The sequence below is a fragment of the Acytostelium subglobosum genome, assembly GCF_000787575.1.
Source record: "Acytostelium subglobosum LB1 DNA, scaffold: scaffold3, whole genome shotgun sequence".
In the NCBI taxonomy this organism is placed as follows: Eukaryota; Evosea; class Eumycetozoa; order Acytosteliales; family Acytosteliaceae; genus Acytostelium; species Acytostelium subglobosum.
Genome location: NW_012236529.1, coordinates 1,139,662 through 1,165,365, shown reverse-complemented (window position 1 = coordinate 1,165,365; position 25,704 = coordinate 1,139,662). Strand labels below are relative to the sequence as shown.

Here is a 25,704-nt window from a genome sequence, read left to right as displayed (position 1 = left end):
AACGATCCCTCGACAAGTTATTACTTCTTTACTTCCTTCTTGCTACTCTTCTTCTTCTTCAGCTTCTTGTCATTATCGTCCTCTTTCTCGGCATCTCTATCCTTTCTCTTCTTCTTCTTTGTGTCCTCCTCCTCTTTGATCTCCTTCTTCTCTTCCTTCTTCTTCTCCTTCTTGATTGGCTTGTCCTCGATGGACTTGTCTGGCGAGGTGGCAACCTTGACGACCTCTATCTTCTTATCTTGCTCCTCCTTTGACTTGTTGTTGTTGTCACTTGATTGATTAGCCTTGCCATTCTTGAAGTTCTCCTCTTGTTGTTTCAGCCTGGCCAATTTGCCAGTTGGTACGTATTTCCTCAGCACTCTTCCTTTGCAAGCCTCAAACACATCGTCTGTCATATCCGATACCTTTCCATTGACATTGATTGGATTGACATCACCAACAATATCCTTGATTGGTTGTTGTTGTTGTTGTTTCTTTGTTTGCTCCAATTGCTGTTGTTGTTGTACTTGTTGATGCTCCTGTTTCTGCTCTGTCTTTTGTACATCATTGACAACTACTTCATCCTCATCATCATCGAATGAATCGAATGTCTGTACCTTTGACTTTGTGAACTGACCATGTACCAAAGGCTTCTTCACTGGCTCTATCTTCTCCTCTACCTTCTCATCTTCCTTCTTCTTATTCGATAATTTCTTGTCCTTCTTCTTATCTTTCTTATTCTTTGTATCCCTATTATCCTTCTTTATCTCCACCCCCTCTTCCTCTTCCTCATCCTCTTCCTCCTCTTTAACATCATCCTTTGATTCGAATAGACTATTATCTGCAGCATCACCACCTATCTTCTTTGAAGTGCTCGCGTACACGTTGTCCCACCACAACTCATCCCATCTAAACTTGGCATTGCCAACCTATATTGAATGACATGATTGATGTTAGTGAGCTTGATACATGTATCACAACTGATCAATGAATGAATCAATCAATCATATCTTACACCTTGTGTATTATTCTTCTTCTGTGGCTGTACAAAGTTGACATCACCATCTTCATTTCTGCCAAGACCACTGCCCTTCTTCCAACCAGTCTTGTTCATCCATCCTTCATATCTTGATAGTGATGCCATTGTGTATTGGTATAATATATATATATATGTATGTATATGTATTGATCTGTGTTTGATAGATTGATTTAGATTGAAAGGCACCCAGAGATAGGCCCACTCAACTTTCGTTCGCTTTGTTGTTGTTGAACCAATCATTTCGTTTCGAACTTCTGTTTGAATGACTAAAAATTATTTTCATATTAAATTTGAATTAGTTGGTGGTGTGAGAGACAACCACTGCTAGCTCGCGACTCTGTCTCTCGGATACCTTTGACAAGAGCAACTCTAAACATAGGCGAATCCTCTTTACACCAGTCCAGTAGCTCTACATCTCACACATTCCATATAACAATGTCTAAGAAGGGTATCTATCGAACATCACAGGATATATGTCATGACATCTAGATTACAACAGGGATATATCGATATCAACAATGAATGCGATCGATGATTGATCATGACATGTCTATCACTACGACAGATGATGATACACAAAGAGAAGATGATGATGTTAACATTCATTCAACTCGATTCATTCGATTACAGGAAACACTTTGAAGCAGGATCTCTCTGTCAAGTCCGGACAGAAGACTGTCATCACCGGACCCGCTGGTGCCAAGAAGGAGAAGGCTGCCACCGCTGCCGCTGCTGTCAAGAAGGGAACCATGAAGAAGACCGCTCGCAAGATCAGAACTAAGGTCATCTTCAGGTATGTCTACAACATTCAGGAACACATTTTAGCGAACAGGTTATGCGAATCGCAGGAGCAGAGATATAGATGATCATTCAGAGATAACATTAGGAATAGTGAGCATAGAGTCTAATCAACTTCATTCAAATCAATCATTCATACAACATAGACGCCCAAAGACCCTCCACCTGGCCAAGAGCCCACTCTACCCAAGAAACTCGGTCAAGAGAGCCTCCAAGATGGATCAATTCAGAGTCCTGAAGGCCCCACTCACCACCGAGTCTGCCACCAAGCAGATTGAGGCCAACAACACTATCACATTCATGGTCGACATGTTCTCCAACAAATACCAGATTGCTCAGGCCGTCAAGAAGATGTACGAGGTCGATGTTGCCCGCGTCAACACCGTCATCACCCCACTCGGTGAGAAGAAGGCTTTCGTCACCCTGGACCCAGCTCACGACGCCGCCGACGTTGCCAACAAGATTGGTTTGATCTAAACGCGAAACAGATAGTCAAACGCCCCATCAGCGCAGCACAGGTGATTATAATAAACAGTTGTCATATGGAAACAAACATTATGGTTGTTGTTGTTGTCTTGTCTTTGGCGTAGTGTCGATTGGAAGTTAGCCAGCGCTACTGCTTAGGCAGCGACGAGAATTTATTGAGTACCCATTGCTTGCAATGCTCTTGATCCAGCTTGGGGTTGTCCAGTTGCCATTCAAAGATCTCCTGTAGGACGCCTGCCAGCCACTTGCCTGGCTTCATGTTCAACATCTCCATCACCATCTTGCCATCCAAATGCTTCTTTATGTTCCACACGCCAATCAAATCATGGCTCGCAACACTCGCTACAAAGTTATCATACTTGGCAACAATGGCTTTAGATGCCTCGCACACTACTCATTCATGGGGTGGTAGTACACTAGTCAGTATGTTTGTTTGTCGTCTGATGGTCTGGCCTTGCCTGCCATGCTTGGCGGGATACTTACAAGGTGGGTGGTGAGCATGGGGATTGTGAGAGTGGAGATGGAAGTCGTGCATGGGTGAGCTGGGCGAGGGTACGCCATCGATGAGCTCGGGCTTGTGCAATGGGTATGATAGATTCCTGTTGTACTTGGGCAACTCGGAAATGAGGGAGTTGGCCAGTGCAGTTCTCCATAGTGGACCAGCCTTGTACATGATCAATCCAACGTCCTTCCTCGAGAATGTGCCTTTGATGTCGAGATTGGCAACGTGCTGCTTGAACTTCTCGGCACATTCCAACACATTGAGTACGTCGTCGTAGTCCTTGTTGGAGAACTTTAGGAACTCCACCATCAAGTGTTGAATCAATGGCAATTGTCTATTCTTCTTTGTCGTGTAATTGTAGTCCTTGAAGACCTGCAGCAGCGAGGACACCAACCTAAGCTTCCTCGTTGGTACCTCCTCGTTTGCCACGCCCCAGTTGATGAACCTCATCATATTCAATATATTCTCCGTGGCAATGAACCTGTAGTTCTTCTCCTTGATCGCTGTTGGAATGATGTGAATGAGTATGCGTGGCGGATGGTCTGAATTGGCTTGTCTACTTACTGACACCCTCTGGCAGACTAAAGATGTGATCGAATAGACCAAGGTCGTGAATTAGGTGAATGGCCAGGTCGGGACGAGGACCAGATAGCATGCCCTCCAGCTCAATTCCAACACGCTCGTGCGACACTTTGGACTTGAGAGCCTCCTTGACCTTGGGTGAAGAGGCAGCTTCAACAAGCTTGTGATCGATTGCATAGTAGAGACGTGTGGCGAAACGGATTGATCGGAGTACACGCAGTGGATCGTCCAAGAATGTTGTCTGAGGAGGCAGTGGAGTGCGAACAATGCCGCACATCAAATCATTGATACCATTACCAGTAAAGTCCTCAATCTTATTCTCATTGATGTTGTAGAACAATGAGTTGATGGTCAAATCGCGGCGGAATGCATCCTCCTGAGGTGTACCTATTTGCTGTTGTTGTGTATAGCGTGTCAGCGAGTGTCGTGGCATGGTCATGGCATGGACCTGGCCAGCCAACACACATACGATTGTCGGAATCCTTGACTCTTCGGTGTAGGTCTCTGATCGCAGATTGACAAAGTCTATCCACATGTCGAATATCCTGACAGTGGCAGTCTCTAGATGTTTGGACTGAGATGGGTTGGACTGAATCACACCAATCCTATGAGTCTCCTGATTATGATCCTGCAAGTACTGATTGACCAATGATGCAAAAGCCTCACCCATAAGGTTGTCCAGTGCAATATCTATATCACTAGAGTCATCTCCACGTAGCTATTCATAAAAGTATAAGTATTTATTTATTGATTTATTAACTTGATTGAATGATTGATTGAATGATTGAATGATCATAATATAACACATACCTTGTCTCTGACCCAACCACCAGCGACTCTAAGAGTTGTTCCACACTTTGATTTCTCTACCACCTGTAGCAATACTTCAAATAGACGTCTCTCTGTCTCGCTAATATAAAGTGGAACAGTCTCACCAGTGTTTCCAACAGCAGCATCAACATAATCTCTTCTTCTATTCTTCGAATCAATGTCATTCGTTATATTGTTGTTGTTATTGTTGTTGACTTCAACATCATTACACTTTGTATCTGGTGTTGGTGTTGTTGGTGTAGGTGTATTAACCTGTTGCGTCAATGTCGGTGTCGATGTAGCCTGTGCCTGTGTCTTTGTACAACTCTTATGAAAGAACTTATTGTCGTGTTTATAATCATTCGATATCAAAGTGATTGGTATATGCTTTGTCTTTATCTTTTTGTCTGAATGTTCCATCTTTGTTGTTATCAGTGCGTTATATATATGTACTACAGTAATGTAAGTAGTAGTCTCATTAGATATGTAGGTATTTGTAATAATAAATGATATGATGAAGTTGAATGTTTGACAACAAAAGACACCAAGACACACACTTTTTATCATTATTTATGATCACAGGGATGGGAAACAAAGACATAATTATGTCTTTCCTGTTCCTTTCTGGGTCAAATTCCCAAGAATGTACAAATAACATGTATTTTATTTATTACCATCAATGATTATTTCTATCATATATTGAATATATTCAATCAATCAGCCAGCCAATCGATATCACTAAGTTAAGAAGGAAGTTTAAGTGAGTGAATATATCTGAATTGTTTAAAGAGTTATTCAATCTTTGTCTAATTGTATGACAACAACATCCAACCAACCAATCAATCAATCAAAGTAGTACTTTTGTGATCTTCATCATTATCATTGTAGTGCATGGATACTATTATCCAACTTCCACTCATATTGGGGGAGAAGTAGATTAGTTGACAAACAAAGAACACTACACAGTTCATCCCTCGGGAGTATGTTCGGATGTTGACAATAGGGATGTTGGGTCCCTCCCAAATCCCCATTGATGGGTACTCCGAGTAAGAGTAAGCAGGTACCTGCTACCATGCATGTACACCTTGTACCCTCTGTCAATGCTCAATCCAATCCAAACTTGGATATTTCGAAATTGAATTGCGTGCGACGTGGGGACACCAGGGGCCAGCCCCACACATTCAATTTGAATCAATCGATCAGTTGATCAGAGGCCTCTAGGCATAGCCCATGATCAATCTCTAAAGATATTTAACATGACATAAACTTTATGGACTTTATTGTTCATCATCCTCCGTCATGAAGTCAGTCTCAAGGTGTGTAGCACTCTCGGCATTTACAAAAAGGTGGTATTGTCCACTGAACATCCCTACCCGCTTGGCCTAACCTGTGCTCATACTCTTATATTATTCTACAACTTTATTGATTGATCAATCAAATATAATACATATAGATATAGAGATATATATATATATACCAAATGTTTAAATCAACAATTGTATTTTTGTTGGTGGCCATCACCATCAATGCTGTGTTGTCGGCTTCCTCCAATCCCAACATCATAGTCAACCCATCTACCAAGAAATTCTTGGATCCAGATGGACGTGAGATGTATTTCCATGGTGTCAATGTTATGAAGAAGCGTACGTGACTCAAGTTCATACATTCATTCATTCAATCAATCAATCAATAACTAACATTTACACATTGGTTCCATTTCTTCTAGAGTTCCCATGGTACCCACCTCAAGAGTTTGACATCTACGAGTCCTTTGGTCCACAAGATATGGCCTACTTGCAAGAGTGGGGCCTCAACGTTGTCCGTCTTGGTATGATGTGGGCTGGCGCCGAGCCAACCCAAGGTAACTACAACGAGACCTACTTTGGTATGTATAGCAATTCAATTCAATCGAAATCAATCAAGTAGTTATCTAACTCCTTCATTTGAATGATCAAATACAGATATTATGGGTGACCTTGTTAACCAAATGAACCAATATGGTATCTATGCTTTGATTGATGTTCATCAGGATGTCTGGTCCTACTACTACTGTGGTGAGGGATTCCCATCCTGGACTTGCAACTACGATCTCGACTTCCCAGCTCCACTCCAAGTTATTCCATTCCATCGTCCAGATGGTGGTGACCCCAGTGCAAGTAAGTCATGTCATTGTCATACTCTCAATCAATCATATCTAATCATCCAATTAATTAATCTCATATTCAATCAGAGGACTGCGCCAAGCATCCATGGGCATCGTACTATGGCACTGCTGCCGTTTCGTACACTTTCCAGGCACTCTATGAGAACTACTTTGGCACTCAAGACGCCTTCATTTCCTACTGGCAAAAGATTGCCGCTTTGTACAAGGGTGCCACCAACGTCCTCGGTTACGAGCTTATCAATGAGCCATGGGCTGGTGATGTCTACATGAACCCCGAACTCCTTGTTCCAGGTGTTGCCGACAAGCTAAACTTGGCTCCAATGTATGACAACCTCAATGCTGCCATCAGAAAGAATGATAGTCAGGTATGTATAAATTCGAGATGGGATGTTCCATGGCCTTCCTTACTGACCTAATCAACATGTTACACTCATAGCACATCATCTTCTTTGAGCCAGTTACCTGGGATGATGCTGGAGTTGGCTTTGAGCGTGTTCCAGGTGGTGATGACTTTAGAAATTTGAGTGCTCTGAGCTACCATTTCTACATCCCTCCCGATGTCTCGATCGATGAGGCCATGGTCATTAGAATGAACGACCTTAACAAGTTGGAATGCGCTGGATTGTTGACTGAATTTGGCGCAGATGGTGGTGATGCCCCAAATGTTCTGGATTCTATGATTCACACTATGGATAAGGTGGAGGAACATCTACAAGGATGGATTTTCTGGGAGTACAAATGTTTTGCACCTGATAGCTATTGTAACTTTTTCTTCAACTCAAATGGAACAGTCAACACCGAGCGTGTCTACCATTACTCTCGCTCTTATGCCATGGCCGTAGCCGGTACTACCAAGCAGTCCATCTTTGAGGACGCCACCTCTGTCTACACCATCACTTACGTCATCAACGGTGATTGCACTCTACCTACCGAGATCTATATCAACGAAGCCATGCGTTATCCAAATGGTTACACCGTCCAGTTCATCCCCGAGTTGATCGCCACCTACACCACCGCCCACAACCGTATCTTTGTAAATCACAACATCCAGACTGCCACTGAGTTGACCATCAAGATCACTCCCAACTAAGACTTTGCTAGTCTAGTTGAGCTGAGCTATGTTGGCTAAAAGTTGCTAGTTTGCTTKGCTATTCTATAAACATTGCTTCAATCATTCAATCATTCAATCATTCTGGATATTACTTTGGCAAAGAAAACTCTGGTTTGTTGCAATTATTTTGGCAATTAATTAATTAATTAATTGAATGTTGTGATCATATTTTATTCACTCATTACTACAGCTCTAACCTTGATTGGAAGTAGAGTGGCTTGGTCGGCTTCTTCTTGGGCTGTGAGCGGCCAACAAAGACCAACACTGCCATGTAAATGATGAATGAGAATACCAATATTGATAGAGGTGATGGTCTCCATTGTGATATTCTTGTGAAAATTGATACTGCTGCTGGTGCTGTGGCAACAGCTGGACTACTGCTAGTCGTGGCGCCAGGTGATGTAGGTGTAGGTGATGGTATCGTCTGTGAACTGCCACTGCTGTTGCTGCGATCCTCAAACAAGAGAAGATACTTTACACGGATGTGGCCACCTATCTTGGAGAGAATGTAGTGATCCGGCAACTCCTTGTCCTCTTCAGTGTAGACTGTTGGACGAGGTGAGGGCAGTGGAGAGGTGGCAGGAGAAACTTTGATGCCTCGATTCGTTTGGTCCGTATCGATGATGTCGCAGCCAGAGAGACAGCCAACACGGTCGCCAAACTCTGACTTGTCCCACCAGCGTCCATACTTGACAAACGAGTGCGACACCTTGCTGTCGGAGCTAAAGTAAAATCCATGACCAAATAGACATGTTTCAGAGATGTATTGATTGGCAAATCCACGACCCCTGATGATGTTGTTCCAACTGTCGTTGGCGCTACCGTGATAGCCAAATAAAGTACCAAACTGTTTAGCCAGACGATCATACTCTGCATTCTTCTCCTTCACAGTTGGATCATAGTTGAATCGGAACACCTTTGAAGGTAGTTGCGATGTCTTTAAATGTTCAAGCAGGTCTTCAAGATAGAGTGTCTCTCTTTCAAACTTTGAGTTTGGTTAGTTAGTGATGGCTCAGTCAATGATTGAGTGAGTGGATACACTCCCTCCTTACCTCTTTATAATCGATAAGCTTGACGGTGAAGTCGTTGTTGTTGTTATTTACAATAAAGTCCAGCAACTTTAATGACTCAGTTGGTAGTTGATACAATGATTCTGTTCAATCAAAGGACATACGTCAGTATATCATATCCATAGTCTAGGCCTAGACCGACTCAGTACTACTACTTACCTTTAGTTGTTAGTAGTGAAAGTGGAGGCAATGTATTGAGTGATTCAAGTATGTTATCAAACTGCTTTGAACCTGTTGGAGACTTGAATGCCGATGGGAATGGTTCACATACTGAGAACCTTCTGGATGATGTAGCCGATGAATAGAACAATGATACCAACAGATCACATTCCAATCTCTGTCCATTGATCTTAGTCAATAGTTCATCCACAATAACATTGGTACTCCTACTATCTGTGTTCATCTCCTACTATATATATACAACTACTACTTAATACATGTACTATTACATTACATCAATGAATGGAGATGTGTGAGAGATGAGGCGATGTGATTGGGTGATGCCTCGTCATCCACACCTTGTAGACATGTTGTTGAAAAGGGTGAAGGGACTTCTCCTCGCGCGAGGTAGGGTTCATTCTCGAATGGGTATTCATTCTCAACAATCAACCATTCAATCAAATAGAGTATATTACATGTATAACAAATAGTTAGATAATTGATACATGTCATCACATACATTCGATGAAGAGATTGAAGATGCAATCAATGATGTCTCATTTGGTGTAGAATCAGTGTCCGTTCTAAAGGATCATCCACAATCATCGTTCAGTAGTGGTATAGTAGTACTAGATGTAAAGTGTAAAGAGAAGTATACTATACTTGTAAAGATGTCAATGAATGATGGATACTCTGTATGTAAAGTACTCAATGCTAAAGGCCAAAGCAATGAGTGTATCACTGACAGATATCTCTGATTGATTGATTGGTTGGTTGACCAAAAGGTTATTGAACATAGTGAACCTAATAGAATGACATCAAGGGATGAAGATGAGGGTCCAGCGCCACCATTCTTTGATGCCTTGCCAAACCTGCTAATGCGCTACAGTGACATGTACCAAACAGAGTTCCAGAATCAATTGTTCCAGAGACTGACATCACTGGCATCCAAGTAAAGTGGATGCCATTCATCAACAGAGGTAGTTCCAGTTGTTACCAATCAATCAATTGACCAACCAACCAACCAATCAGTCAACCAATCAGTCAATTAATCAATCAATCAATCAATCAAAGGTATTAATATTACCATGATGTGATGTTACACGAAGTTGTATCTGTTTGGATTTTTCAATGAAGACGTTGTAATGAATGACTGGTCATTCTACCAATACAAATTCAATCATGCCGCGGCCTTCAAAGAGAGCCCGACCCCTCAATCTAGAAGAACCCAAGGAAAAGAATAGGCCCGGTTGGGCACCCAAAATAGTAACATTTAATTGCAAAACAAGTCTCTCTCTTGTGCCACGATACACCACTTCATAAAGACCACCACACGCCACACATGGCAAGATCCAACCAACAAACAAACGAATATGATAATTCGTCATCTCAGTCCGTTCCAATGTCATATTATGATGACCTTACATTACACACTTGCAAGAGTGAGTGATAGTGACCCCCGTTGTGTGGTCGCAGTTACGAAACACACACACTCAACACACTCTAATCATATCGTGAAAGCTTTGACATTACGTGAATTATGTCGCGAGACTGAATGAATGGCATTCAGAAGAAGAGGGGGTCGGAATAGCCCGCACTTGAAGCGCCAAGCCCCAAAAGATGTGTGATAGGGAGATCGTTTGGACGACCTTGACGGACAATCACATACTTTATCTTGTCCTAATAAGTATTAGTATTCCATTCATTTACCTACCTTGTATACAAAGATACATAACATTATTTATTATTTATTATACTATAAGATTAGATTGATCAATCAAACAATCAATAATCAAATGAATAACAACGAGATTAGAGGACAGATATCTGGAATGACATTGGCAGGAGAACTTGGGATGCCTCAATTCACACCAATGCCAGAGTGTCAATACAATCATGTAGTGTTTGTACTACATGGTATTGGAAAGCATGATGAGAGTACAAGTTATTACTCAAACGTGGAAAAGATGAGCAAGAAGTTCGATGGTCTAAATCCTTGCTTTGACAACAAAGTAAAGTTCATCGCCATTGAATGGCATGAGGATCTACACAAAAAGTTGGAAGAGTATGTACTTTACCCAAGTCCACCAACCCATGGGTTGTGATCCAGCCGACACTGACACGACAGACATCAACCCAAAATGTTTAACAGGAGTCAATTGGAATCAGTTAGACCTGGCGGAGTACCTTCTCTGCGTAACTTTGTAAAAGATAACTTTATGGACTTGTTGTTGTGGGCATCACCATTCTATTCATCATTCTTATACACATTGGTAACATGCAAGTTCAATCAAGCATATGTTACATTCATGGATCACTATCCCAATTTCAAGGGCAAGATATCCATCTTGGCACACTCATTGGGCAGTGTCATAATCTACGACATACTTTGCAATCACATGCGTGAGAATCAATGGGCCAAGACAGACTCTGGAAACATCTCATTATGGATGAAGATGAAGGATATGAAAGAGAGTATGTTCTGTTCAATCAATCATTCAACCAATCAATCAATCATACTAATCAATCATTCTATTCAATGAATGTAGGATGTAGAGATGAAAAGATGAAACATATTGAATGGAAGGACCTTTACTTTGACGTTTATAACTTATACCTTATTGGTTCACCATTGGCAATGATGCTTGGTGTCCGTGGATACAGCGATGGAATACCAATCCCCAATTGCATAAATATTTGGAATATATATAATGAACATGATCCAGTTGTAAGTGATCACTTGGAGCGGACAACATGGTATGAGCATAAACTAACATGCACTCATTCATTCAGGCATACTTAATTGAGCCATTGATAGATAAACGATTCACTGAACAACCAGTACAACCATTACCAAGGGTTAGCAAGAGGAGGAGACATAGAAAGAACAAAGAGTTACGTGCACAAAATAGTGGTGGCGAGCTGAGGCCATCATTGTCAACGCCAGAGCTCCGCGGCTTGTCCGCACCGGCAGTACCAGGCTCAGAGAGTAACTCCAACTCATCAGAGTCGAGCGAGGATGACAGTAGCGAAACGATTACCATCCAGACTGGCGTCAACACTCCAGAGTTGACAATGATGGAGGAGGGATCGTCCCATCAAGCGTCACTATATCTACAACGTACCAAAAGATTGAACATCTCACTATTTGCCGGCATACGTTATGACTACCGATTCAAGCCCAAAGGAATACGAACGTTGACAGAGATAAGCTCCATCCTATCTGCACACTCATCCTACTGGCTCTCGAAGCACATTCTCAACTTTATTGGCATCAACCTGCAACTGGATCCTTCAGAATTGCACAAACCAAACGAATGATCATTTTGTTTGAAAGGATGTGATGAATGAACGAACGAATCGAATAAATAGATGTAGTAATATATATAACAAAGAATATTATTGTTGTAAATGATTGATTTTTTTCCAGAAGTATCCAGAATAGTCTACTCAAACACTGCCCCTCTCGAGGTATGGGGTGGGATGTCCCTAGACCCTCAGGCCTTTTCTTTTGGGATGCGCGATGGTGATGAACAACATTATGGTGCTAAACCGAGGCATTTATGGACTAGTCCTCACATCTGGGTCTAAAGATTTCCGAATTTTTCGAGACGTGACGACGGAATGGATGACCTTGTTGGAACTCTCATACCAGGTGTTCCATGCGGTCATCATCACATTTACTTTGAATGGAACGTGGACCTGTTGAGTGTGTGTATGAAGTAGTTCAAACCAAAATCAATTGAATGAATGATTCGTGTGTAGCACCCTCTGATTCACACCCCCTCCCACTGTTTGATCATTACAAACACTACTCTCTATCCACACTCATCACCTGATAATAATAAAGGGCGCTGACCTTCCACCCACACACTCCATCCATTCGTCTAATCATTATAATACACCACACGCACACATACATACACAGGTATATACTTATTATACATATACATACAATTATATATATATTTACGCGACACTGTTGTTTGCAGCAACACAAACAACAACTACAATTACAAACAACAGCTAGGAAGACTAGACTCACACCATTTCATTGTAATCAAGTCAAGTCAAGTTCATCACAACAGTCAACATACTGAACACATTGCATAGTTGTTTGTTCAACAACGAATACATATCACATTCAACATAGCGCGACAAAGACAGATCAGATCAATCAATCATTCAATACTCTTCTGGCATTAACACCAATTTGAACTTTGAAGATCTTGTGTGTAATGTAAGTTAATATTACATTTAACAATCACTACATACCTAAAGGAGGCGACCTAATTAACTCAATCACTCACGTGACCATACAAACAACAGACCACAAATTCAATCCAATCACACAACATTCGTCTTGTGATCAATCAATCACACAATTATATTTCTTTCATTCAAAACGAAAATATCTCAATCTTGAAGCTTATACTCAAGACTTGGACAATCAACCAGGATACCAATCAATCAATCAATCAAACTTGGAACACGCATATATATTCTAATCAATCATTAAGCGCGCACACCTATCACTATCCACCATCACCATCATCACCACCATCACAATCAAACATATATAATATATAATAATAATATAAATGACAATGATAGAGGACCATCAACCACAATACAAACATTACTATTGGGGCATTCCAGACTCCCCAATAGACTGGTGCGAACTAAACTACGATATATCCCCATTCATCTGCGAGTTCTACAACACAATATCCAGCTTTGGAATCACACTGTTTGCAATCTATGGCGCCCTACTGCTTCTCTTCCCACTCGGCTCCAATCTGTTGCCACACCAGATACGCATGGGCAACCTAAAGGCCACGCGCAACAAGGCCTTGGTGGCCTTTGCCGCCCTGTCGACGGTGGGCATTGGCTCGGCCTTCTACCACGCCACCCTACTCTACAAGCATCAGCTGTTTGACGAGTTCCCCATGGTCATCTCAGTGTGCTGCTTCCTGTACTGCCTGTTCACCATTGACCCCGTGAGCAAGGCCGACTCCAAGTACTACAAGCTGTTCCGCTTCCTGCTGCCCTACCTGCTGGCCATCTACTTTGTCGTGGTGGCATCGACCATCTACGTCATCCGCAACATACCCACAATCCTGCAGGCGTCGTTTGGCATACTTGTTGTAACGCTCGTGGCAATCAGCGCCATCATCTGTCGCAGCATCCCCGTGCCACTCAAGCAATGCAACCCCAAGAAGCTGCTGCTGTTCGCAGCCACATCAATGGGCACTGCCTATATCTGCTGGCTGATTGAGCGCAAGCTGTGCCAAGATGGCTACGTCATCCCAGGCCTGCAGCTGCACGCCATCTGGCACATACTCACTGGTTTGGCTGGCTTCTACTGGATGCAGTTCTATCTGTGTCTGTCAATGGAGAAGAACGGCTACAAGACATCAATCCATTACAATTGGTTAGGTGTTGGTGATGTCCGAGGATTCATCAAGACGTAAATTGATTGATCGATCGATTGATTGATCAAAGAGCGCGCATAAATAAAATAGATCCTGAACCATAAAGTATATTGTCCACATGTGTTATTGTTATTGTTCTTGTTGTTCTTGTTCTTGTTGTTCTGTTGCCGTTGTTGTTGTTGTGTCTGGTCCGCCACTTGATGTTTCATTGATTCCATTGTCATTGTTGTTATCGTTGTTAATGTCATTGTCATTGCCAGTGATGTTTGATGATGGTAAAGGTGATTGAGTTGGTTGGAAAGACTTGGAAAGTTGTGATGATGAAGATGATGAAGCCACAGATGATGAAGTTGTTGTTGTTGTTGTTATCGGATGCGGTACCATGAATGGTCTTTCCCTGAACTCAATGTCTCGTTCAAAGCTCTTTGATAGTGATAAGTCGGCACAGAGTGAGCTGAGCCTCAGATGTGTCTTTCGGTGGTTTGCTGTTGGTGTATGTACTCGTGTTGCTTGTTGTTGTTGTTGTGGTGAAGGTTGTTGAGTGGTATCTACAGAGGTGGAGGTTGTTGGTGGCGAAGCAAGTAACATGTTCGAGGGTGAGTCCAGACTGGAACTGGAGCTGGCCGGTGACGCGGGTGACGATACATTGGCCACCTTTGGTGATCCTTGAATCGTTGTCATTGTGGTCGTTGTTGTCGTCGTAGTCGTTGTCGTTTCTTTCACCTCCATCATTGCAGGAGGAGATTGTATGTCGGAGGAAGGTGATGATGATGAAATTGATGATGAGGAAGGTGATGATGTTGTCGTCATCAATGTATCGGTCGTGTTTGATTGGTTATCCAGTGTAAGATCTTTTAGATTATCATCAAGTGTTCTGTTACTACTACTACTGCTGCTACTGCTGCTGCTACTACTGTTGACGTTGATTGTATTATTGTTGTTGTTGTTGTCAGCTGATGACGATGGTGATTGAGATGATGCAGAGATGGAGGCCGAGGCATCCTCCACAACAGAGTCTTCCTCGTCCTGAGGAAAGGAGAGATTGAGAGAATGTCTGCGATTAGACGCAGACTTGTTCACGGTCAGTGATGAGCCAGACTTTGGCGTCATTGACGGTGATTGATTGAGTGTGTTTGGCTGATCCAATGCATTTGTCTGTATAGTTAATTCATGAGTGACGATACGCGGGGAGAATGTCACGCCCAACTCACTGCGTCTCCTCTCCAATAACATTGCTTGTATCTGTTGTTTGTTGAACATTGTTCCAACAATCTAGACATCGAATGAATGAATGTGAGTACTTTACTTTGATTGAATGATTGAGCTGCATCATGTCATAAACATACGTTGACTTTGATGTTGATGGACTCTTTGTGAACTATCTGAGGGAAGTCATTGAATGAGAGTGGGTCGATCATGACTTTCTCGTCGAGTTGGAAGATGAAGCTGGTTTGATTCATATTGAACTCTTCGGACAGTCGCTTCTTTGTGGACTGCACAGTGTCCCCGCATGACACACGTATCGAGTGTTTAAAGTCGTCGGGGAACTGCAAGTGCAGCATAAGTGATTGATGTATATTCGATTCTTGGTCATAACTTATAATATTTATCTTGTTTATACTGCTACTACTATTATTATTGTTGTTGTTTGTTGTTATGTCATTGTTATTATTTGTAGTATTACTTGAAGCTGTTGCCTTGAAGTGATCGGATATATGATTCAAAGATAATATCCTCAATGAAGAGAACTTGGTCAAGGTCTCCTTGTGTGACATCGATTGGTGTTGATGTCAATGTGTATATCTATATCTATATATATTATAAATAGTATGTGTGTATGTATGTATGTTGTTGTCTATCAATCAATCAATCGGTATGTTTATGTTATATCTATTCTATTCTATTCTATAAGTAATTATCATCAAACAATCAAACAAACTAACTAACTCCCCACCTGACTGATTGATAATGATTGACAATGAATGAGTGAGGTTTGCATTGGGGTGGGTCCACCTCACAATCTCACTCCCTCACTCCTTCCCTGCTGATTAAATTTAATTTGCAACAACAACAACATGAATGTGCTCAAGTTGAGTAGATTCAATGACCAATCACCTGATCGACAAAGATAATAATCACGTGACAGTTCATACAATGGGCAAAGAATCTGTTCAAACTTGATGAATTTACAACGCAGTTTCAAAATACTATTAAATATATTTATTCTTTAACTATTCTTCATTTTTACAGATTATGACCTAGTTCATTGTTGGTCTTTAATAATACAATGACTTTAGTCATCTTCATTCTTTGTTAAACATTCTTCAAAGATAGATAAGAGATAATTGATAACATAAATACATACTTTGTTTGTTGTGATAGTCCCATAAATATTGAAATTTTGATAATGTGTTGAGGATCATTGACCAACTTTCAAACGCAACACAATCAAATATTACTTTACTAAACATACACATACACTCAAACAGATATATATATATTATACATACAGCACAGCAGCAGGAACAATGATAGACGTTGAAGTAGACTTGGTATCATTAAAGTTGACATTTGATTTCGAACCATATGTAGTTGATAAGAATGAACAGATACCCGACGATGATAATAATAAAGGTATTTAATATTGTTTCACCTCAAAGTACTAGTCACATCATATGAATGATTGAATGAATGAATGAATGGATGGCACGCAGTAGCATCAGTAACAGGTGATGATAGTTAGTCAATTCGATCGATCGATAGATGATACACAATGATATACACGCACACAACAACCAACTCTACTCACTCAATAAACAGTCTTCTTCTTGTGGACATTGAGATGTGAAGCAGCTTGTTGTCGGTCGTCATTGTTAATATTGTTGTTGTTGTTATTGGTGCTACTGCCATCCACTTGACGATGATGATGATGATGGTGATGTAATATTAGCAATAAAGTATATTAATACACTCTTACAACAATCAATCTTGACTGGACACCAACAGACTCCTCAGATATATGCCGTTTCTTTATGAAGGGCAACTGCACAAAGGGTCACGATTGCCCTTATAAACATTCAAAGACAGAACATGCAGTGGTCTGCAAGCATTGGTTGCGAGGACTGTGCAAGAAAGGCGAACTATGCGAGTTCCTTCACGAGTATGATCTCGCAAAGATGCCCGAGTGTTACTTCTTCTCCAAGTTTGGTGAGTGCAGTAATCAAGAATGCATGTACCTTCACTTGAACCCAGAGGAGAAGGTCGTCGAGTGTCCTTGGTACGCGAGAGGATTCTGCAAGCACGGCCCCAAGTGCCGCCACAAGCACATGAAGAAACTACTATGTGAGAACTACTATCTTGGCTTCTGTCCAGAGGGTCCAAAGTGCAAGTATGGACATCCCAAGTTCGAACTGCCCAAGGAGGAATCAGAATACCGCCAGCAGGACATTGAGAAGCAGCAGCAGTCACAACTTCAATCACAGACACAAAACCAGCACATACTCCACCAGATCAAGGGCTCAGCGACACCGACCCCGACGTCCAACGGCTCGACACCCATGAATACCAGCACGGACAGTCTACCGCCAGGCGCTGGTGGCGCCAACAGTGGAGCGGCTGGAGCGTTTGTTGATAAGAGGAACAATAACCAGATGAACAAGCCATATAACAAGGTGCCAATATGTCATGCATGTGGAGTGTCTGGTCACAAGTCAAACGCATGTCCAAACAACCCCAATCCGCCTCCAAGTCTAGACACCGTTACATGCTACAAGTGCTTCCAAACTGGTCATTATGCCAACAAGGTATTTACATCGACTGGATCATCATAATCATCATCATTGTATTGACATCTATATCCTCACTCACTCATTCATACAATTTAGTGTACCAATAAGAGGACCGAGCCACCTCCTGGTTTCAATCTGCCTCCACATCCACATACTACCAACAACAATCAACAACAGAATCAATTCCAAGGACAAGGACAGGGACAACAAGGTCAAGGTCATCAACAATATCAACAACAATCTTATCAACAACACCAAGGACAGTTCCAACAGCAACAAGCCTACCAACAACAACAATATCAGCATTGATTGTAATGTAAATATATAAGAATATACATGTTATTAAATTATTGGTTGGTTACACGACTTGATTCAATCAATCAATTAATCAAGACACCATATCATATTGTTTGTGTTGTGTATATACAGTGTTTTATTGGCATTACCAGTAGCTAACCAATTCATTCCTTTAGCCAATCACTCTGACTAACTTATCTCTGGAATGGGAGCTGCTGGCCACGCTGCTCTGGTGCACACTGCTGCTGCTGGCCACACTGTTGCTGTTGGCCACACTCCTGCTGGCCGCACTCCTGCTGGTTTGCTTGTTGGCCAGACAGGTCACCCTTCTTCAAGTCGTACCTCTGGTGTTGGTTGGCATTCTCATAGGTAGCATGCTCCGAAGTCATCTCTGGAATTCCAAGGAATCCTCCTACTTTGTCTGATTACATTTTAACAAACAATCATTTATATAAATAAATTATCCATATTCAACGTGTTATAACTATACTTACCAGTTGCTCCCCTGACAGCAGTTACAGCCTCCTTTGCCTTGTTCAATCCAGCGTTTTGAGAGTTCATTCTTTCTTATTATTTAATTAAAAGGTTTATATATATATATATTTATCTTATTCTTTGTTTATCAATGATATTCTTTTTGACTACTACTATATTTCTATTTATTAATGTTAGGGTTGTTGACAAGTCCTGTGTCCTTCATTCAATCTCTCCCCAAAAGGGTCCAGATTGTCACACCCAGGTTGTCGGCGTTATCCCAAGTAGTAGGTGAACATACACACCACACTACCAGATTCAATTTCAGTCCAGATGGGACAATTGTTAGGTCTATAGAAGTTGTTTTGTTTACCATATAAGGTATACAGATGATGGTACTATCCTCAAAGAATGAATTAATGAATGACTCACTTACTACCTCTACCTTACACACTCTCAATTCAATTTGTTGTTATAGTCCCAAAGTTCTATGTATGTATTATTCCCAATCTAATCATTTATCAGGTTCACCAATGAATCTGGACGATGATGGGTTGTCACTATCCTTTTCAGTATCCTGTGTTGTATCTGTGTCTGTTCCTGGTATTGGGTCAATAGTGGATGTTCCCTCAGTTGGTGCAGCCATAGTTGTCTCTGTCAGACCAGTCGATCCGGTCAATGACAAAGAGGTGGTTGAGGATGTTCTTGCTCCCCTAGTATAGTTATCTTGTGATTCTATCGAAGAGGATAATGTAGTTGTTGTCGATATAGTTGATGATATAGTTGTAGAAGTTGTAGTTGTTGTAGTGGCGGACTCTTCATCCTCATTTCCTTTTACATCTTTGTCTTTTGGACTTTCATCTACTACTTCTTCATCTTCATCATCAAAGTTGGCTGAACCATTCATACTGACTTTGCGTTCAGGTCTCGATGTTGATGAATTGCCATGTGTTTGTAGAGATGGTGATAGAATGAGTAGCATAGTGATAATCCATCCAATCTCCAGACTTCTTATCAGCATATTGAATCCAATAACAGTGTTGGCAGACCACATTGGTCTAGGATCAAGCAATAACCAAAGTGTGGCACCAATTGATAACAAACTGATTATAATAGCTGCTATTGACATCCTCATCACTCTCTTCACCTTTAAATGTGTAACCTCATTGAACACTCCACAAGACTTGTCGGCCAATACCTTGTACTTGTTCCAAATCATTCTTCCAAATATTGCAAAGCCAATCCTTTAAACAAGTTATAGAGTTAGTAAGAACATTCAGGTTGAACGATTAGATTACTACTTACGCTCCACATGCAATATAGACACATATTATAGAGTTGATGATATACATTCTAATGTAGAGGCAACTACCTATAATCATTAGAACAAAGAGTAATACTTGTAATCCAATCATAACTTTGCCAAGTATTGGAAATACTCTTTCCACTCTTTTACCAAAGTTGATTTGATATATAATATGTATCCAAACATAGAATGTATTCAGGAAACAACATATAAGGAATACTATTGGTATTACCAACAATATTTGCATTGCCAAATAACTCTTGACTTCTACAATTCCACAAGTTGCTCTTCCTATTCGAACTAAAATAATATGGTTAGTGAATCCAAATATTAGTAATATTTGATTGATTGATTGAAGGACTTACTTATACATGTAACTATAATTATTATATGTGTAACTAAACTCCATCTGTGATCCCCTCTAATTGATATTAAACCTCGTACTCTGTATATGCATACTATCAGAGGGACTGCGAACATAACAATGAATGTCACTTGTGCGGCATGACATCCAAAGATATTGCATCCTGTTGTATGAAATGTAGGATCACAATAACAATGTTCTTCTTTTCCAATATCACTCATATTTAATTATTTGAATGATTTGATCAATTATTTGTATTAAAAATAATAAATAAATAAATAAATAATGTAAATTGTTGTTTACTAATTTTAAGTATAATATTAATATATATAAGTGTCTCTTCACTATAATGGCCTCATCGACATATTTGGTAAGTAATGTTACTAATTAAATAATAATAAATAGGTAATATAATATTTGATTGATTGATTGTAATAACTAAAAGACAATAGTTGACCAATGTACAATTGAGTGTCTGGTTGTAATTGCAAGGAGATGGACATAAACAAGAATGATTTAAATACCGAGTATAAGCGTCTACTGGACAATTTACATTCTTGAATTAAAAGAACTAATGTTCATTTGAAGGTCCAACTGACATCACTCTGTTGAGGACTCCCACCCGAGTGTGTGAAAACAGGGTTATAAATGGAAATCAATGTTCTTCTCGATCAATCAATATTGGTTGTCAATTAGATTTTGTTGGGGTCTGGGTCATCTTAGGGGTGAGAGGACAATGAACATAGGTTGGGGTAATCTGGCAATGGATTGAGTCCGGATGGGGGGTGAGTCTAGGCAAGCCCAGGCCTCAGGTCCATATATCAAACTTGTGCTAAAGAGTAAGTCAAATTCTTGAATGACGGTGTCGTTAGTTTGTCCTTCTTTTCATCAATCGTTTTCCAAATTAGGTTATAGAATCTAACTATTAATTATTTATTAAGAATATATATTCTTTGAGTAAATATTTAATTATTATCTCTTTGTAGTTAATATATGTTCTAAATGAATGATGATTGAATGTCTTGAGCATGAGATCACTTTGACATAATCTATGCTTGTCGTTTTTTCAGATCAAGAAAGAGTGCCCTGGGCATGAACCGAAAGGGCAATGATTAAGTACTTTATCTTATTTCTTAAAAAGATTGACCATATTATATGTATACAACAGGTCAACGATGTTGAGATCAGTATACACTCACTTGGTAACAAGTGGCAGGTTGCTACAGCAACAACATCAATGTCTTCGTAAGACTTCACTTTTGGCAATCAATCATACATCTTCATCTTCATCATCATCTTCATTGCGCAGTCGATCAAGTATAAACAACTTCACATCAACAACACATCAACCCCAACAACATTATAGCACATCAACAACATCACAACAACAACAACAACATGATATTGGTATCAAAGTAGAGCGATCACATACATGTGGACAACTATCGATCATTGATGTGGACAAGAGAGTTGTACTATATGGTTGGGTGTCATCACTGAGAAGACATGGCGAGTTTGTGTTCATCGTCATCAGGGATGCACATGGCACCACACAGGCATTCTGCCCCATTGGCCCAGACTCTACACTTCAGTTCACATCCAATGTGCCAGACATGCAGATTCAATCAATCGATGAGATCAAGTCATTGCGTCTCGAGAGCGTCGTACGCATTGAGGGCGTGGTCAGCGCGCGACCCGACAACATGAGGAACAAGAACATGGCCACAGGTGACATCGAGATCAATGTGGACCGCGTGTGTCTGCTCAACGCCTGCAAGGAGTTGCCATTCACCATCGAGCACGACGCCGAGAAGGTGACCGAGGAGGTGCGTCTCAAGTACAGATACGTCGATCTGCGTCGTCCCAACGTCCAGTCAAACATCCGTCTGCGCTCCAAGGTGGCAATGGCCGCGCGTCAATTCCTCGTCTCGCAACAGTTTGTCGAGGTGGAGACGCCCACCCTGTTCCGACCCACGCCTGAGGGTGCCCGCGAGTACCTCGTGCCCACTCGCATGAAGGGTCAGTTCTACAGTCTGCCCCAGTCGCCACAGCAGTACAAACAGCTGCTGATGGTTGGTGGTCTTGATCGCTACTTCCAATTAGCGCGATGCTACCGGGATGAGGACTTGCGCGCGGACCGTCAGCCCGAGTTCACTCAGATCGATATGGAGATGTCGTTCATCAACTGTGAGATGGTCTATAAGATCATCGAGGGGCTGCTCAAGGCTATGTGGAAGGAGGCTGGCTACGACATCCCGACGCCATTCCCTCACCTCACATACAAGCATGTGTTGTCCACGTATGGAGTGGATAAACCAGACACTAGATATGGATTGGAATTGATTGACATCACTGATGTGTTCTCAAAGGATACTGGCATTGGCATATTCAACAAAATACTGAACCAGCCTCCAAGAAGCACGTTTGAGGAGGCTCAACATGTGATCAAATGTATAAAGTTACCCAAGGTCCTCACTGGCTTCTCATCAAAAGATGTCGATCACATCCAAAATGAAGCAAAGGTCATCGTTCCAGACTCACCAGTAAGTAGATTGATTGATTGATTGATTGGAATGATTCCAACACTTCACTCACACTCACTCAATCTAACATAGGGCCTGATTACGATCAGAGTTGGATCAAAGGAGTGGAAGTCAATGATTAGCAAGTCAATCAGTGAGAGTGAGAGGGAGACCCTGACGAGGAGATTGGAGCTGGAGGAGAATGATTTGGTGTTGGTGGCTGCTGGTCCAAGATGTGTGGTCGAGCCATTGTTGGGCAAGGTCCGCATACTTAGTGCGACAATGATGAAGGAGCGCGGCCTGTTGACGATCGATCCAAAACAGTTCAACTTCCTCTGGGTCGTGGACTTCCCCCTGTTCACGCCATCCGACTACCTAGACGACAATTCCCCGCTGCAATCCACTCATCATCCATTCACGGCGCCACACCCCGACGACATGTCCACACTGCTCAAGGGCGAGAAGCCCTCGGACTTTGAAAACATCCGCGGTCTGCACTATGACATCGTGCTGAATGGTGTCGAGCTGGGCGGTGGCTCCATCCGAATCCACAACAACGAGACACAGATGCGCGTGTTGGAAAAGGTGCTCAAGTTGGAGCCACATCTCGTGCATCGCTTCGATCATCTCCTGTCCGCGCTGTCCATGGGCTGTCCGCCGCACGGCGGTATCGCACTTGGATTCGACCGACTCATGTCACTCCTAGTTGGCTCGCCCTCCATCCGTGACGTTATCGCATTCCCCAAGACATCAGGTGGTCGTGAACTAATGACCAGTTCACCATCAAACGTGACCACACAAGAGTTGACCGAGCTTGGATTGAAGGAATTGTGATTGTGAGAGTGAGTGTGGTGTGGACCTCTAGGTCCAAAGTTTATGATTGATTGATTGATTGATTGATCAATCATTCCAGGTGTCTGTCGGTCAATACCGCCATTGTCAATAATGGAGGTGCACTCAATCAACTCAACTACGCAAGACTCCCAGGATGATCACGGTCCACACAAGGTCACGCAAAATATCCCCAAAAGTATTTAAATTAAATCAAAAAAACAAAGTTTGTGTGTGTGAATGAATGAATGAACCACCTTGGCAAGAGAGATACTTTGTTAGAGTTGAGTGGAGTGGTGGTGTGAGTGAGAGTGCAGTTGATTGATGCCTGCTAGTGTCTGTCTCTGAGAATAAGAATAATCAATACATTTTTCCATTGTTCACATCCCTATTACTATCTCTCTCTCTCTCTCTCTGAACGTGTACCAGTATAACTATCTGTTCCTGAGAGTATATTTGATACTTTTATTTATCATTCATAATATACATAACATAGTGCAAGCAGGTATATAACACAGTTAGATAGCAGCAAACACATTCAAAGATGGTATGATTGATTGATTGAGATTGATTGAATATGCATAAAGAGAGAAGACTTACACAATGTTATGTTACGCACTATATATTAGAACTTCTTCTCATCATTCACCAACCCGTGCTCTATTGAGTTCGAGTTGGATAACTGCCAGAACAGAAAGACTATACAGGTGACATCTGAGAAGTCAAAGACTGAGAAGCTCTTTGTATTTGTTGGAAATGAACCAGTGTCGGGAAAGGTACACATCAACCTCAAGGACAAGTCAAAGAAGCTCCAACATCAGGGTATCAAGGTTGAGTTTGTCGGTCAGATTGGTATGTCATGCAACTCACCAACATCACAATAACATTGACTAACGCCAATGCTCCCCTATTCCATCAATATTATAGAACTGTTCTATGACAGAGGTAACCATTATGAGTTCACATCGTTGGTCCGTGAGTTGGCACCAGCTGGAGAGCTCGTAGAGAACAAGACATTCACGTTTGACTTTATGAACGTCGAGAAGCAATATGAATCGTACAACGGCACCAACGCACGCCTTAGATATATGGTCCGTCTGAGCATCGCCAGAAACTATGCTCCAAACCTCACCAAGGAGAACGACATCTGGGTGATCAACTTCAACAAGCCACCCGAGGTCAACAGCAATATCAAGATGGAGGTCGGCATTGAGGACTGTCTCCACATCGAGTTCGAATACAACAAGTCCAAGTACCATCTCAAGGACGTCATCATCGGCAAGATCTACTTCCTGCTGGTCAGGATCAAGATCAAGTACATGGAGATCGCTCTTATCAAGCGTGAACAGACTGGATCAGGTCCCAACATCTTCAACGAGAATGAGACATTAACTAAATTYCGAAATCATGGATGGTGCACCAGTCAGAGGTAAGTCTTTTGATTGTGTCTGGCGATCCAGGATTGATCAATCTAACCAACCTCTTTAATCATTCCAAACAGGTGAATCAATCCCCGTTAGACTATTCCTCTCTGTATTCGACCTGACTCCAACCTACAGAACCATTCACAACAAGTTCTCTGTAAAATATTTCTTGAACCTTGCTCTTGTGGACGAAGACGACAAGAAGTATGTAGCGGAATCAATCAATCAATCAATCATGTTCCAACCATTTGGGACTAACCATTCAATCAATCAATCAATCAACCAAATAGGTACTTTAAACAGCAGGAAATCACACTCTGGAGACGCGGAGTATCGAAACCACTGCAAACAAACAACAACCAATCAAAGATTGAGGCTCCACCCACGCAGGAGGTGCCAGAACCAGAGACCTCTGGCGATGAAAGCGATTAGAAAGCGATTGCAAGGGGCATCCGCATTGTACAGCTGACGTCCCAGACAACCCTATATAACATAACAACCCATCCCCTCTGTCCAGGCTCATCCAAACAATAACAACCAACATTGCATATGAACACACTAAC

The 25,704-nt window shown here is 41.6% G+C and overlaps 13 protein-coding genes across 13 annotated transcripts; 8 read left to right on the top strand and 5 right to left on the bottom strand.

The window, feature by feature from the left end:
* Positions 1–26: 26 nt before the first annotated feature.
* On the bottom strand, positions 27–1,156 carry SAMD00019534_019570 (hypothetical protein; the record flags this gene model as incomplete). Its single annotated transcript, XM_012902548.1, has 3 exons — positions 27–416; positions 447–908; positions 995–1,156. Coding segments are annotated over 3 exons (1,014 nt in total), but the record flags the coding sequence as incomplete, so codon positions are not given.
* Positions 1,157–1,453: 297 nt separating this feature from the next.
* SAMD00019534_019560 (hypothetical protein) lies at positions 1,454–2,293 on the top strand (the record flags this gene model as incomplete). Its single annotated transcript, XM_012902547.1, has 3 exons — positions 1,454–1,466; positions 1,649–1,811; positions 1,963–2,293. 3 exons carry the CDS (start codon positions 1,454–1,456, stop codon positions 2,291–2,293), a joined length of 507 nt encoding a protein of 168 aa, XP_012758001.1.
* Positions 2,294–2,429: 136 nt separating this feature from the next.
* Positions 2,430–4,616, bottom strand: SAMD00019534_019550 (hypothetical protein; the record flags this gene model as incomplete). The annotated part of the gene is made up of 5 exons (XM_012902546.1): positions 2,430–2,692; positions 2,786–3,307; positions 3,369–3,780; positions 3,856–4,104; positions 4,197–4,616. The coding sequence occupies 5 exons, from the start codon at positions 4,614–4,616 to the stop codon at positions 2,430–2,432; spliced, it is 1,866 nt and encodes a 621-aa protein (XP_012758000.1).
* Positions 4,617–5,667: 1,051 nt separating this feature from the next.
* SAMD00019534_019540 (hypothetical protein) lies at positions 5,668–7,444 on the top strand (the record flags this gene model as incomplete). Its single annotated transcript, XM_012902545.1, has 5 exons — positions 5,668–5,839; positions 5,923–6,081; positions 6,158–6,352; positions 6,427–6,725; positions 6,797–7,444. Coding segments are annotated over 5 exons (1,473 nt in total), but the record flags the coding sequence as incomplete, so codon positions are not given.
* A 211-nt stretch (positions 7,445–7,655) lies between these two features.
* SAMD00019534_019530 (hypothetical protein) lies at positions 7,656–8,944 on the bottom strand (the record flags this gene model as incomplete). Its single annotated transcript, XM_012902544.1, has 3 exons — positions 7,656–8,456; positions 8,524–8,624; positions 8,701–8,944. The coding sequence occupies 3 exons, from the start codon at positions 8,942–8,944 to the stop codon at positions 7,656–7,658; spliced, it is 1,146 nt and encodes a 381-aa protein (XP_012757998.1).
* Positions 8,945–9,206: 262 nt separating this feature from the next.
* SAMD00019534_019520 (hypothetical protein) lies at positions 9,207–9,650 on the top strand (the record flags this gene model as incomplete). The annotated part of the gene is made up of 2 exons (XM_012902543.1): positions 9,207–9,395; positions 9,486–9,650. Coding segments are annotated over 2 exons (354 nt in total), but the record flags the coding sequence as incomplete, so codon positions are not given.
* An 846-nt stretch (positions 9,651–10,496) lies between these two features.
* On the top strand, positions 10,497–12,021 carry SAMD00019534_019510 (hypothetical protein; the record flags this gene model as incomplete). The annotated part of the gene is made up of 4 exons (XM_012902542.1): positions 10,497–10,765; positions 10,853–11,175; positions 11,250–11,428; positions 11,494–12,021. 4 exons carry the CDS (start codon positions 10,497–10,499, stop codon positions 12,019–12,021), a joined length of 1,299 nt encoding a protein of 432 aa, XP_012757996.1.
* A 1,286-nt stretch (positions 12,022–13,307) lies between these two features.
* SAMD00019534_019500 (hypothetical protein) lies at positions 13,308–14,174 on the top strand (the record flags this gene model as incomplete). Its single annotated transcript, XM_012902541.1, has 1 exon — positions 13,308–14,174. The coding sequence occupies one exon, from the start codon at positions 13,308–13,310 to the stop codon at positions 14,172–14,174; it is 867 nt and encodes a 288-aa protein (XP_012757995.1).
* A 2,993-nt stretch (positions 14,175–17,167) lies between these two features.
* Positions 17,168–18,232, top strand: SAMD00019534_019490 (hypothetical protein; the record flags this gene model as incomplete). Its single annotated transcript, XM_012902540.1, has 2 exons — positions 17,168–17,938; positions 18,020–18,232. 2 exons carry the CDS (start codon positions 17,168–17,170, stop codon positions 18,230–18,232), a joined length of 984 nt encoding a protein of 327 aa, XP_012757994.1.
* A 182-nt stretch (positions 18,233–18,414) lies between these two features.
* Positions 18,415–18,781, bottom strand: SAMD00019534_019480 (hypothetical protein; the record flags this gene model as incomplete). The annotated part of the gene is made up of 2 exons (XM_012902539.1): positions 18,415–18,641; positions 18,715–18,781. 2 exons carry the CDS (start codon positions 18,779–18,781, stop codon positions 18,415–18,417), a joined length of 294 nt encoding a protein of 97 aa, XP_012757993.1.
* A 433-nt stretch (positions 18,782–19,214) lies between these two features.
* On the bottom strand, positions 19,215–20,567 carry SAMD00019534_019470 (hypothetical protein; the record flags this gene model as incomplete). The annotated part of the gene is made up of 3 exons (XM_012902538.1): positions 19,215–19,938; positions 20,000–20,300; positions 20,366–20,567. Coding segments are annotated over 3 exons (1,227 nt in total), but the record flags the coding sequence as incomplete, so codon positions are not given.
* Positions 20,568–21,472: 905 nt separating this feature from the next.
* On the top strand, positions 21,473–23,720 carry SAMD00019534_019460 (hypothetical protein; the record flags this gene model as incomplete). The annotated part of the gene is made up of 3 exons (XM_012902537.1): positions 21,473–21,609; positions 21,731–22,907; positions 22,980–23,720. 3 exons carry the CDS (start codon positions 21,473–21,475, stop codon positions 23,718–23,720), a joined length of 2,055 nt encoding a protein of 684 aa, XP_012757991.1.
* Positions 23,721–23,965: 245 nt separating this feature from the next.
* On the top strand, positions 23,966–25,573 carry SAMD00019534_019450 (hypothetical protein; the record flags this gene model as incomplete). Its single annotated transcript, XM_012902536.1, has 6 exons — positions 23,966–24,016; positions 24,214–24,222; positions 24,347–24,569; positions 24,645–25,032; positions 25,277–25,345; positions 25,432–25,573. 6 exons carry the CDS (start codon positions 23,966–23,968, stop codon positions 25,571–25,573), a joined length of 882 nt encoding a protein of 293 aa, XP_012757990.1.
* Positions 25,574–25,704: the final 131 nt, after the last annotated feature.